At 40.7% G+C, this 14,151-nt stretch overlaps 1 protein-coding gene across 1 annotated transcript in view; it reads left to right on the top strand.

Moving 5' to 3' along the window:
• Positions 1-13,785, top strand: part of MAP1B (microtubule associated protein 1B) — a 64,438-nt gene extending 50,653 nt beyond the window's left edge. Inside the window, exons 5-7 of the mRNA XM_072359795.1 lie at positions 2,720-9,281; positions 11,263-11,501; positions 12,207-13,785. Coding sequence (XP_072215896.1) covers positions 2,720-9,281; positions 11,263-11,501; positions 12,207-12,362 — 6,957 coding nt within the window. The 3' untranslated portion in view covers positions 12,363-13,785. The remainder of the gene's footprint in view (positions 1-2,719; positions 9,282-11,262; positions 11,502-12,206) is intronic.
• The last annotated feature ends 366 nt before the right edge of the window (positions 13,786-14,151 follow it).

Raw genomic sequence — 14,151 nt, 5'->3', positions numbered from 1 at the left:
TCCATTATCTATGTCACCAGAGGCATGATCTGCCATTGTTAAAGCTGTGCTGGCTGTCTCGAATCATCTAATCTCACGTGTGCCTTGACATGTCTTCCAGCAGGATCTGCTCTTGTGTTCTTCCCAGGCACAGACAAGAGGCTCACCAGCCTGTAGTTCCCTGGGTCTTCCTTTGTTGAAAGTGAGAGTGATGTTTCCCTTTTTGCAGTCACCTGGGACTTCTTCTGTTGGTCATGATTTTTCAGTATTACGTACAGCGGCTCAGCAACCGCATCAGCCAGCTCCTTCAGGACTCGTGGATGCATGTCATCCCCATAGACTTATACATACATGTTCAATCTCTTGAGATGGTCTCAAATTTGCTCTTCTCTTAGAGAGTGAGAGATTTTGCTCACCCAGTATTCACCTAGAGGTTCAGGGATGTGAGGTTTGAGAACGTGAGTGTAACAAGAAGCCTGGATGCCAGTGAAGAGGCAAATAATTCACTGGGTACTTCGGCCTTCTCCATGTCTGTTGTAGCTAGCCTTCCCTTCTCATTTATATGAGAGGGTACACTCTCTTTGGCCTGTCTTTTCTGACCAATGTGTTTGTGGAATTCCTTCTTATTTTTAACATCCCTCACCAAGAGTAGTTCCATCTGTGCCTTGGCCTTCCTGATCCCATTTCTGCATGTCTGGAAACCTACCATTAGTTAGGAATCCAAACATTTGGCTTGAGAGTGGTGTGTTGATGGCTGGCAACATGTTAGAGCCACAGCGGGACTTCTGCATGGCGCATGAGACACATTCCCATGGGCTCCAAGGAGGATTCTGTGGCTCCTCCCTGCTAGTGATATGCTTGCCAGCTAGCACAGCCCTTTGAAAGTGTGGTTTCCAGCTTGTTGTCACTGAGCCTTGACTTCTCAGTACTTCCACGTATTTCAGAAATCTGAAGAAAAACCCTGCTTAACATACTGCAACTTGTGGGTCTGATACTTTTTAAGGTGGAATGGCTTTAAACTAGAAGAGGGGAGAATTAGATTTAGATGTTAGGAAGAAATTTTTACTCGAAGGATGGTGAAGCCCTAAAACAGGTTGCCTAGAGAGGTTGTAGATGCCCAGTCTCCAGAAGAGTTCAAAGCCAGGTTGGATGGGATCCTGGATAGCTTGATCTAGTAGGGATCTTTAAGGTCTCCTCCAACCTAAGCCATTCTATGACTCTGTGAAACTGTCATTGTACTTGAAAATCTATTAAGACCTTCTCAGGGCAATTACCGTGTTTGCTGTTCCTAGCAGGTAAGATATATGCCAGCAATAATTTTTTAGGAACCCTTCATTGGCCTGCATTACCAGTAGCTTAACACTGCATTATATGTGCCAGCTTTTAGGAGCATGCAAAGATTGAATTGAGAAGTATGAAGCAGAAATCCAAATATGGTGTAATACAAGCTAGACTAAACTAAACCCCAACCTTGACCTGACATATACATTAGCTTACTGGATTACTGCACAATTTTTTTATCTAGACAGAAAATTGGCCCACATGACAAACATTCTGTACACAAATTATCACCTTATGTATGCAACATACGTTGATTTATTCATCCAAAGGAATGGATTTTTTTACTCCCTTATAATGTGTTTTCAGCCCTGATTACAGAGACAGTGTGACTATCCTCAAGAGCCATTTCAGAGCTGTGATTTCTGCTGCCCTTCTTATTTTTGTGATGAACAACTGGAATGTCTCCCATTTTCTTTGTCTTTTATCCTTTTCTGTATATACTGCTTTCATTTTGTTTTCTTTTGCATTTTGGTTGCCCTTTTTCAGCCAAAGTTTGCTCTTCTTCTGACATATGAGTGAAATGTCTTTATACTCCTATCAAACAGTTTGAATACTACGTAAGGTTGACAAAGGAAGATAGAAAATATTTATGCTCTGCTTTTTTTAGATACTGGTTGGGTTATTTTTGTGTGGAACAGACACTGCATCTTTGCTGAGTTTTATTTTTAGTAAATGCTGAAAATAAATAATGTAACACAAGAAAAAGAAGCAAGGCATGCATAGAGGTCCACAGGGGTCTACTGCAATCAAACGTCATTCATTTATATATATACGCATCTTTTTCTTCTGCTGATTCAGTTTGTGGCCCAAGACTTTCAAGTTATTCAAGTAGCAGAATGTATTGCACCTTTGTGGTGCAACTGACAGTTGCATTTCTGTAAAGAAGACTGTGATATCTTATGTCTGAATTACTCTTTAAAGAATTTTAGATAGTTTGGTGTTCCCTTTATTAAGAACAAATACAATAGAGATGGGCTGTGTTTCCCCACCTTTGGGAAAAGGTTTAAAATGTGTCATTCTTTCTCACGTTCGTGGTAACCTGGAACTATTTAATGCTGGGTTTTAGTTCAGATTAGAACAGAAAAAAACCAAAAGCTTTTCACACTATGGCATGTGTTGGTTTCACACTCAGAGGCAGCCCAGCACCACCATGCTGACTTCTCACTCCTCAACAGGGCAGAGTGTGAAAGGATGATGGAAACAGTGCATGGCTTTAGATAAGGACAGAGAGATCACTCATGAATGGGAAAAACAAATTCAGTATAAGCAGGGTGCAATATATTAGCTGTTGCTTAAAGGCTAGAGGATCAGGGAATAGTATGTTCTGGCATTAATTAGCATTAAAAACAAAACAAAAAAAAATTATATGCATTTTCTTGTTTTTGTTTTACAACCCTAGATTGGTGAATTACTGAGCACCACACACCCTGCCAACAAAGCCAGCTTAACTCTTTTCTGCCCCGAGGAAGGGGACTGGAAAAATTCCAACCTTGACAGACACAACCTTCAAGACTTCATTAACATTAAGCTCAACTCGTCTTCCATATTGCCTGAAATGGAAGGACTTTCTGAATTTACAGAATACCTGTCAGAATCAGTAGAAGTGCCATCGCCCTTTGACATTTTAGAGCCACCAACCTCAGGAGGTTTCTTGAAACTCTCCAAGCCCTGCTGTTATATTTTCCCAGGTGGAAGAGGGGACTCTGCATTGTTTGCAGTGAATGGATTCAATATGCTTATCAATGGAGGATCTGAAAGAAAATCCTGCTTTTGGAAACTTATCCGACATTTGGACAGAGTAGATTCCATTCTTCTCACTCATATTGGGGATGATAACCTGCCGGGAATCAATAGCATGCTTCAGAGAAAGATAGCTGAATTAGAAGAGGAACAATCTCAAGGGTCTACTACCAACAGTGACTGGATGAAAAATCTGATCTCACCTGACTTAGGAGTTGTATTCCTTAATGTACCTGAGAACCTGAAGAACATGGATCCAAGCTTCAGAGTTAAAAGAAGTGTGGAAGAAGCTTGTTTCACTCTCCAGTACTTAAATAAGTTGTCCATGAAACCAGAACCTCTCTTCAGAAATGTAGGCAATACAATTGACCCAATCATTTTATTCCAGAAAATGGGAGTTGGCAAACTTGAGATGTACGTGCTTAATCCTGTCAAAAGCAGCAAAGAGATGCAGTATTTTATGCATCAGTGGAGTGGTACTAACAAGGATAAAGCTGAATTTCTGCTACCAAATGGCCAAGAACTAGACATTCCATTATCCTATTTCACTTCTGTCTCATCCCTGATTGTGTGGCATCCTGCTAATCCTGCAGAAAAAATAATCCGAGTTCTGTTTCCTGGAAACAGCACCCAATATAATATTCTAGAAGGACTAGAAAAACTCAAACACTTAGACTTCCTTAAACAACCAGTGATTACACAAAAAGACCTGACTGGAAACATCGCTAGTCCAGCTGTGAAACAAGCGAAGCTGAAACAACGAACAGACAGCAAGGAGAGTCTAAAGCCTGCTGCAAAGACACCACCAAGCAAGACTGTCAGAAAAGAATCTAAAGAAGAAACACTGGAGCCTGCAAAGCCTAGTCCAGTACCGGAAAAGCCACAGAAATTAGAAAGCAAAGAAAAAACTCCAGTTAAAAAAGAGAAGCCAGCGAAACCAGAAACCAAAACTATTGTGGCAGAAAAGGATGTAACCAGCAAGGAAGAGCAATTAGGGAAATCTGAAACTTCTGAAAAACAGGCTACAGATGTAAAACCGAAAGTAACAAAGGAGAAGTCAGTGAAAAAGGAAGTCAAAGCAAAACCTGAAGAAAAGAAAGAGGAAAAAGAAAAACCAAAGAAAGAAGTTTCTAAAAAAGAGGAGAAAACACCCATCAAAAAGGAAGAAAAGCCCAAAAAAGAAGATGTCAAGAAAGAAGTTAAAAAAGAGGTGAAAAAGGAAGAGAAAAAGGAAGTTAAGAAGGAAGTAAAGAAAGAATCCCCACCAAAGGAAGCTAAAAAAGAAGTTAAAAAGGAAGAGAAGAAAGAAATTAAGAAGGAAGAAAAGGAAGCCAAAAAGGACATCAAAAAGGTTCCTAAAGAAGCAAAGAAGACACTTACTCCTTCAGCTGAAGCCAAAAAGCCAGCAGCAAAGCCTAAACCACAGAAGAAGGAGGAACCTGCTAAAAAAGAAGCAGTACCTGCTGGAAAAGCAAAGGAAAAAGGAAAAATTAAGACTGTTAAGAAGGAGAGCAAAGTCAGTGGAGCACAAACTGCCCTCGCAGCAGTTGGAGCTGCTGTTACAACTGTAGCAGCTGCAGCAGCTGCGGAAATTACAGCTAGTGGGAAGGAGCTGGAAGCAGAAAGGTCTCTAATGTCTTCACCAGAAGATTTAACAAAGGATTTTGAAGAATTAAAAGCTGAAGAAGTAGAAACAATAAAAGCAACAAGACCTCAGGTTGCACTCATTGAGGATGAACTGAAACTCACTGGCAAAGAACATAAGGAGGTCTTTGAAATCCAAAAGGAAAAATTAGAAAATGAAGGACCTGCAGAATCCTCTGATGAAGGCATAACAACCACAGAGGCTGAGGGTGAGTGTGGACAAACACCTGAAGAATTGGAACCTGTAGAAAAGCACAGAGTTGATGACATTGAAAAATTTGAAGATGAGGGAACTGGCTTGGAAGAATCGTCTGAAGCAGGAGATTATGAGGAAAAGGCAGAGACAGAAGAAGCTGAAGAACGAGGTGAAGATGAGGAAGAAGAGACACCACTTGACACCACAAAACAATACATGGAAGAAGCAAGAAGAATTCATGACTATTCAGAAGAAATAATGGCTGAAACAGATGCTAACATTAAAGACGAAAAATATATTGAAAAGGCAGATTACGAGACATCAGATGAACGGGCTGAGGAAGACAGGGAAGAAGCAGTAGAAAAGGCAGAAACTGAAGAGACCGAAGAAGAGGAGGAAGACAAAGCAGAAGACATCAGAGATGAAGAGGAGACTGAAAAAATAGAAGCTGAAGAAGACTACGTGATGGCTGTGGTAGACAAAGCTGCAGAAGCTGGTGACGTTGAAGATAAATATGGCCTGCTCATAATTACACCAACAAAACACACAGAGCCTCAGTCTCCAGCAGTTGAACCAGCCTCTTCTATCCATGATGAGACATTACCTGGTGGTTCAGAAAGTGAAGCCACTGTTTCTGATGAAGAAAATAGGGAAGATCAACCTGAGGAATTCACAGCTACTTCGGGTTATACACAGTCTACCATTGAAATATCTAGTGAACCAACTCCTATGGATGAAATGTCTACACCCCGGGATGTCATGAGTGATGAAACTAACAATGAGGAAAGTGAATCACCTTCTCAGGAGTATGTGAATATTACCAAGTATGAAACATCACTGTACTCTCAAGAGTTTGGTAGACCTAAACTTTCTCCACTTCCAGATGCTTTTAATGGATTATCTGAAGGATCCAAAACAGAGGCCACAGAAGGTAAAGACTACAATGCCTCAGCTTCTACCATCTCGCCACCTTCTTCATTAGAAGAAGACAAGTTCTGCAAATCTGCATTCCAGGATGTGTACCGGCAAAAAGAAAGTGAAACTGCCAAGTTTGAAATCAAAGAAACCCATCCAGAAGATGTTGATGTTACTGGGAAACGTAGTCCAGCCAAGAGTCCAGCTGATAGTTTGTCCCCTCCATCACCAGTTGCCAGAACACCACTGGGTGAACGTAGTGTGAACTTCTCTCTGACTCCCAATGAGATCAAGGTCTCAGCCGAGACTGCCTCCATTACTGCATTGCCCAGTGTACATCAAGAAATTGCTGAAGAACACTGTGCAAGTCCTGAAGATAAAACATTAGAAGTAGCATCTCCCTCGCAATCTGCTGCTGGTAGTGCTGGCCACACGCCTTACTATCAGTCTCCCACTGATGAAAAATCCAGTCAACTTCCCTCTGAAACAAGTGAAAAGTCATCAGAAGCTCCAGTTAGCGTTGAATTTAGCGAAGTCAAAGATGAGTTCGCAAAATCCAGAATAAGCCCTATGGATGAGCCTGTGCCAGATTCTGAATCTCCTATTGAAAAGGTTCTCTCACCTCTACGGAGTCCTCCACTGATAGGTTCAGAGACCTCTTATGATATGTTTTTGAGTGCCGATGTAAAATCTCCCACCAGAGATTATGGAAGTCCTTCTGTAGGAAAACCTGAAAAAGAAAAGTCACCTGTTCAGATGAGCCCAGTTTCTGAAGCCAGCTCAGTGGGCCTTTTCCAAGAAAAACAAGATGAGAAAAGCATGGAGTTTATGGTAATTAAGGAAGGCATCAGCCTAGAAAGAAAAACAGAGGATACAGAACCCAGCAGCTCTCAGTCTTCACTAGTCTTGGATGAACGGAAATTGACTGGTGATCTCTCACCTACTCAAATAGATATCAGTCAGTTTGGTTCCCTAAAAGAAGACACCAAAATGTCAATATCTGAAGGCACTGTTTCTGACAAGTCTGCAACTCCTGTTGACGAAGTTGTAGCAGAAGATACCTATTCACACATTGAAGGAGTGGCTTCTGTCTCCACAGCATCTGTTGCTACTAGCTCATTTCCAGAACCAACAACTGATGATGTATCCCCTTCTTTGCATGCTGAGGTTGGATCCCCTCACTCAACAGAAGTTGATGATTCCCTTTCAGTCTCTGTTGTTCAAACACCAACAACGTTTCAAGAAACAGAAATGTCTCCATCTAAGGAGGAGTGCCCAAGGCCTATGTCCATTTCTCCACCAGATTTCTCACCTAAGACAGCAAAATCAAGAACCCCAGTGCATGATCACAGATCTTCTGAACATTCAACTATGTCAGTAGAATTTGGCCAGGAATCCCCTGAGCAGTCTTTAGCAATGGATTTCAGTAGGCAGTCTCCTGAATATCCCACTGCAGGCGCTGGTATACACCATATATCTGAAAATGGACCGACTGAAGTAGATTATAGCCCTTCAGATATACAAGAGCCCACTTTTGCAAGGAAGATTTCCCCAGTGGAGCATACATCTTACTCTCAGGAGAAGGATATTTCAGAAATTATTTCAGTTTCTCAAATTGAAGCTTCTTCTTCAAGCTCATCAGCTCATACACCTTCCCAGGTAACTTCACCACTGCCAGAAGAAACCTTTTCAGGAGCTGTTCCACCCAGAGATATGTCACTTCATTCTTTTACCTCAGAAAAGGTTCAGAGCCTAGGAGAAAAGCTGTCACCAAAGTCTGACCTATCTCCATTAACTCCAAGAGAATCTTCTCCTCTGTACTCTCCTACTTTTCCAGATTCACCTCCTGCAGTCACAGAAGCAGTGTCCGCTAGTCACGCATCTCCATTGTCACTGCAAGTGTCCTCTGATAAAGTGTTTGGTTACCAGGCTGTCACATTACAAGAAACCCTTACAAAGCACAGCCCAGAACCCTTATCCAGCCCAGAAAAAGAAGATTCAGAGAAAAGCAGCAGATCACCAGAGGAACTTAGTTATTCTTATGAGGCCACAGAGAAAACCACTAGGTCACCAGAAGATATTAGCTACTCCTATGAGGCAGTTAGAAAATCTACTAGATCACCTCAGGCCACAGATTATTCATTTGAGACAACAGGAAAAATTACCAGGTCACCCGAGGCCACAGATTATTCCTATGAGATGAGAGGGAAAACCACCAGGTCACCAGGGGCCACAGATTATTCCTATGACTTGGCACAAAAGACCACTGTGTCACCTGGGGATACAGATTACTCCTATGAGATGACGCAAAAGACCACCAGGTCACCTGGAGATACAGATTATTCCTATGAGATGACAAGGAAAACAACCAGGTCACCTGGTGATACAGATTATTCCTGTGATGTGATTGGGAAGACCACCAAATCAATTGATTATTCATATGAGAGAATTGGGAAAGGTACCCAACCACTTGATGGTATGGATAGTTCATATGAGGCAATGGGGAAAACCACCGAGTCACCAGAATCCATTAGCTACTGCTATGATACAAGTGGGAGAACCACCAGGTCCCCTGAAGCCACAGATTATTCATTTGAGACAACTGAGAAAGCCACCAGATCACCTGAAGGCGCTAGCTATTCGTATGAGGCAAGTGCACATTTTACTCCAGGAAAATCATTAGCAGAAGCCCGTCAGGATGTTGATCTATGCCTTGTGTCGTCCTGCGAATATAAGCATCCTAAAACTGAACTTTCACCTTCATTTATCAACCCAAATCCTCTTGAGTGGTTCACAAGTGAAGAACAATCTCAAGACCAAGAAAAACTGCTTACTCAGTCTGGGGGAGCACAGCCACCCTCTGGGGGAAAGCAGCAAGGGCGGCAGTGTGATGAAACCCCTCCGACTTCAGTCAGTGAGTCCGCCCCTTCTCAGACTGATTCGGATGTTCCTCCTGAGACTGAGGAATGCCCTTCCATCACTGCAGATGCTAACATTGACTCGGAAGATGAGTCAGAAACCATTCCAACAGACAAGACAATTACATACAAACACATTGATCCACCACCTGTCCCAATGCAGGATCGCAGCCCTTCCCCTAGGCACCCTGATGTCTCCATGGTTGATCCAGAGGCTTTGCCTATCGATCAGAATTTGGGTAAACCAATGAAGAAAGATCTTAAAGAAAAGACTAAAACAAAGAAAACAGGTACTAAGACCAAGTCATCTTCTCCTGTTAAAAAAAGTGACGGTAAATCAAAACAAGTTGCTTCTCCAAAGCCAGCCGCAAAAGATTCCTTGGAAAAAAGTTCCAAAACAGCTTCTCCAAAAAAGAAGGAGTCTGTGGAGAAGGCAAGCAAAAATATCTCTACTCCAGAAGTGAAGGCCCGGATGGAAGAGAAAGATAAAGACACCAAGAATGCAGTGAATACAACAGCATCCAAGTCAGCAAAGACCGCCACCACAGGTAAAAGCAGATAGCTACTCTCTAGTATTAAGATTCTCCTAGCTGCTGCAGTGAAGTTAGGTTGCCTTTATAAACACTGAGAATGTAGTTTGCAGCAAACTCTCAAAGAAAGTCCATGTTTTAGGCATAAATCCAGGGTGTAAAGGACACATTCAAATGAATGAAATTCACTGAATTAACTCTTGTAATCTGAGAAACTCGCTGTCTGTTTGCTAGGATGTAAAGAATTAAGTACATCAAGTATAAAAAGCTTAATACCAGCTGTCTAAATTGTTAACCAGCTAAGAGAATTAAAAGTACTACTCTTCTAGGTGAAATGAATTTAGTAGTGAAGTGACACACTTTATTCATTGTCAGAATCACATGGGTACAATGCTCTTAACTATTGCAATTTAATTTTGTGAGGGGCAAAGATACTTTAGGACATGGGATGCTCTTATTACTTTGCTGGATTATTTTTTAAAAGAGAATTTTATAATATGATAACAGTAGTAAGAGCACTTACAGCAGGCTAAGCACGTACATCACATAATCCGGTTAAAGTCTTATGCCATCAGTGATGACTAAACACACAGAAAGTTAATGTCATTTTGAATGACTGTTGTGTTTTCTGAGCAGTAATAAAATACGAATTATGTTACTTAAGAAGGCACTGTGCTAGTAAGTTGTTTCCGGCAGATCTTGTTATAGTGAATTTTGAAAATACTTGGATTTTGCAGCTGTCATCAGGGTTGATGCTCTGTTGAAATCTTTTTACTAGCAGCAGATCTGGTGTTCAGTACAAGTGGGCTAGTTTTCAGCTATCCACAGCTTCTCTGTTTGAAGTTATCTGCTCGTAGTTTCTTAAACCACCATTTGCATGCCTCTCCTAGTGCATGCTTTTCAAAGCAGCAGTATCATTCTCAATGCTGTATGTTTCTCCAGCACTTCACCTCTATATTGGATTCTTCCTCCTTGAGTCCACTAGAGCTGAAGACAAGACCCAGTCCGATATTCACATTTGGTAGTAGAATATCGTGCCTAATATTTTTTTCAATGTTGATATCCACAACTCAAGAAGATGTCGCAGATTTTTTGTGATTAAAAGATGATAAAAGATTTTGTAACAAACCAAGTAGATAAAAATGCTGTAATTCAGAATATCTTTTGATACTATGATGCTTATTTGGCATGTGACCCTCTGATGAATGTCAGATCATGCTAGACAATTGTAATGGACTTCCATGGCCCTTCAGCATGTGACCATAAATAAAGTGTACTGCTTAGATAATTTAATGTAGCAGATATCATTCTTTATTACGTCATGAGGAGGCCAATAAAATATACACGATCCTCATCTGAATACAATCATTTATTGAATCCTGATTGCCAGTTCACACTGTGAACAAGTATATGAGTGTTCAAAAGTTTGATGTCCTTTTGACTGAAGCATTTGTTAGATAGTGCACTGGCTATTGCAGCTTCTCCCAACTTCTCGTGAGAAGTGGCTGATCTGTGTATGTAAGTAAAAATTGATTCAAATCTGCATGGCTCCCCATATAACTGTATGTTTCATAATGATGCAGATCTGAGACATTTGAAAAGCTGCGCTCCTTAACTTAGAAATTAATACTGCCATTTACTGAATGTGATTCAGTACCCTCAGATCTTGGTAATAATTTTTGGAGTGCAGTAGCATTTTACTGGGAAAGGTTCATTCACACACTGGTCGTGTGTCAGTGAGCTTTGATTGCATTATACAGTTAGTTTGGTCTATTCAGTTTTTTTTTCCTCCCAGAACAACAATTGGGATGCAAGAAAAATGGAACGTGTCATTAGGTGTGCAAGGGTAATGCTGCAATTGTTTCAGAAGACACGCAAATATCCTATACTTAATCAACAGTAGCTGTCTTAATGTCACCTCTGCAATGATAACAGTCATTAATAAATGCCTGTTTTTAACCAGCCTGGGGTGTATTCTTTTGTTGTTTCATTTCCAAAGGACCTGGGACTACTAAGTCAGCAAAATTTACAGCAGTGCCCCCAGGACCTCCGGTGTATTTGGATCTGGTGTACATTCCAAACCACAGCAATAGCAAGAATGTTGATGTTGAGTTTTTCAAGAGAGTGCGGTCATCCTACTATGTGGTGAGCGGGAATGATGCTGCAGCTGAAGAGCCAAGCAGGGCTGTTCTGGACTCCCTGCTGGAAGGCAAGGCCCAGTGGGAGAGCAACATGCAGGTAGGCTCTTTGCTCGTATTTCTGCCTGGAAATAAAAACTTCTCTGGGAAGCAACTATGCCAGAGCAGCTCTCGAGTGGATGGCGGATGCTCAGGATGTGAGGTTCCCTGCCAGGGCATCTTGTTTTGCTAATGATGTGATCAGAAACTCAAGTGAAGCACAGAACTGCAATGTTCTTAGTCACTCCCCTATTCTTAACCCTTCTGATCTGTCTCTGGAAAGTAAAACAGATTGAAACTCTTGGTTTAGAAGGCTATTTGGCTATTTATTACTATGCTGTATGCAGCCTATGCTTGGAAAACTTGCAAAGGAAAAAAAAGTGAACGTTCCATAGTTTGAACAGCAGTCATGTGCAGTTGGATACTTTTCATGTATTTTCATTGTGATAAATAATTAAAATATTTGGCCATAACCTAAAGGACTATCAGTGCAGACTACGCTTTTCTGCTTCTCTGGAAAGCTGCATCTTGACGTCTTACAGAACAGAGACAAGGTTTTATGTCAATAAACTGCCTCTTTACAGTCATTTTATCTTATCTACATAATTATTTCCTTTTACATATCCATTTATCTTACTACTTATGGCATAAAGATCCACTCTTTACAAAAGGAAACCATACTTATTGGTTGCGAATTCAATGGAGTTGCTTCTTATCAGTTGTTTCTGTTGTCCATGTCTGAAAATCTCCTTTTTGGTTGTTGCAGGTGACCTTAATCCCAACCCATGACTCAGAAGTGATGAGGGAATGGTACCAAGAGACCCATGAGAAACAGCAGGACCTCAACATCATGGTTTTGGCAAGCAGCAGCACCGTTGTTATGCAAGATGAATCTTTTCCCGCATGCAAGATAGAACTGTAAGAACAGGCCGTGCACCACAACACTAAACTTCGTTTCCAGAAATTCTTCAGTTTGAAAACACTTTTTCTAAAATTTCGACCCATCTGTTTCAACTGCTGAACTATATACCTGCCAAATACTATACTGTGTCTTGGTGATGCAAGTCACTAATATTTTTCAGTCTTTGCTGATTGCTAGGGGAAGTAAAAGCACTCCCACAGTAGGGTTCAGATTACTGCGAAAGTACAGATCTAGTTTCATCTCCGCTGAACTTTTGGAAACCATGCACTAGCAACCCTAACTGACTTCTGCCAGGTATAGGCGTTTGCCCTCTAAAGAGAGGGCAAAGAGAGAGAAAGAGAGGGGTAGGAGGAGAAAGTAATAACTACTTAGATCTGCATTAGTCTCATGGCAATAGATGTACCGCTTACTGCAGTCTGCTTATGCTCTCGTATGAAAAGAAATTTTAAACTTTTTATCTATCTGAGCTATCACAATGGGGATACTTACTTTACAAAGTCAAATTATTCTAGAAAATAAGAAGAAGCAGAATGTGTCTAGGAAGGGACGTTCGACCTAAACTCTCATTAGCAGTTTTTCCACTTTAATTTGAACTCTGCATACTGACATGCCATAACAGTCATAGGCCAAATATGCACATCGTCTGAATCCCATCCAGAACACTAAACCTTTCTTTTCAACATGCAGAATTGTTGGTCTAAGGCATGCTCCCAGTGAAAGTCCACTTACTCCACTCAGAACTGACCAGTCCATGTGCTTAAACACCCATGTCAAGTGCTGATTGACTGAAGCAAAATACCAAAGCAGTTGGGAGTACAGTAGACAAATTTGCCTTAGAAAGTGACTTGAATGTACAAAGAAACTTGATGCACTTATTTTTTATTGTCGAGACAGCAAATTTATAAAAACATCCATTTAGGATCATAGTTACACCAATAAAGAAGCGTGAGTGTGGTACTAGAAACCCATCTGACTGGTCAAAACAGTTTGGTGCTATGAGTTGCGTTTGTTAGTCACCTGAACACTTCACTGTTGCATCTGGACAGCTCAACAAAGCAAGATGAGCTTTTTTCTTTTTTTTCCCCTGAGAGTTTCTTCTGTACTGTGAAAGCAAGATTGAAGGGGTGTCCAGTATCAGAGTTGCAAAACTTAGTGAAATATTCAGAATGATAAGAAGGCTGCCTGCGAGTCTGTACAGTATTCAACCTTCCTTTGTCTTACCTTATTTGTTTTATTTAAGAGTGAATATGGGAACAAATGTACAGAAACCTTTTCTAGCATTGCGTGAACTTTTAATAGATGAATTTTTAACAAAAAGTTTTCATTTTCAGGAAAATGAAAAGAAAAATTTCAAGGTGAAGGCAGTTTTTTTAGTAGTTTTGTAAGGTAATGAATAATGTTGTTTAAGGTTCTAGTGAGAATGGATATTGAGGTAAAATTAGTTAAAAATCATTAACAACCAAAACCTTTTTTCTTTTTTTTTTTGAGGTGGGAGAGGGGGCATTTTGAGGGTAAAATCCATCTATTGGCAATGACAGGAGATTAGATTCACAATGATGATTGCCTAGTATTTACAGGGATGTAGGCTACATTTTCAACACTCAAAAGATCTCGCAAGATGATAGAATAAGCAATAAGCTAAAATAGGTCCTTTTCCTTTCCCTCTCCTTTTGCTTATCCCTTTCCCTTTCCTTTTCCCTCTATCCTTTAACTTTTTCCTTCTTTCAATTCCCTCTTTCTTTCCTTTTTTTTCCTCCTCCTTTTCTTTCCCCCTTCTTTTCCTCTCCCT

This window comes from Excalfactoria chinensis, chromosome Z (genome assembly GCF_039878825.1).
Source record: "Excalfactoria chinensis isolate bCotChi1 chromosome Z, bCotChi1.hap2, whole genome shotgun sequence".
Lineage (NCBI taxonomy): Eukaryota > Metazoa > Chordata > Aves > Galliformes > Phasianidae > Excalfactoria > Excalfactoria chinensis.
The sequence above is the reverse complement of the archived record's forward strand: the minus strand, read 5'-3'. Positions and strand labels throughout refer to the sequence as shown.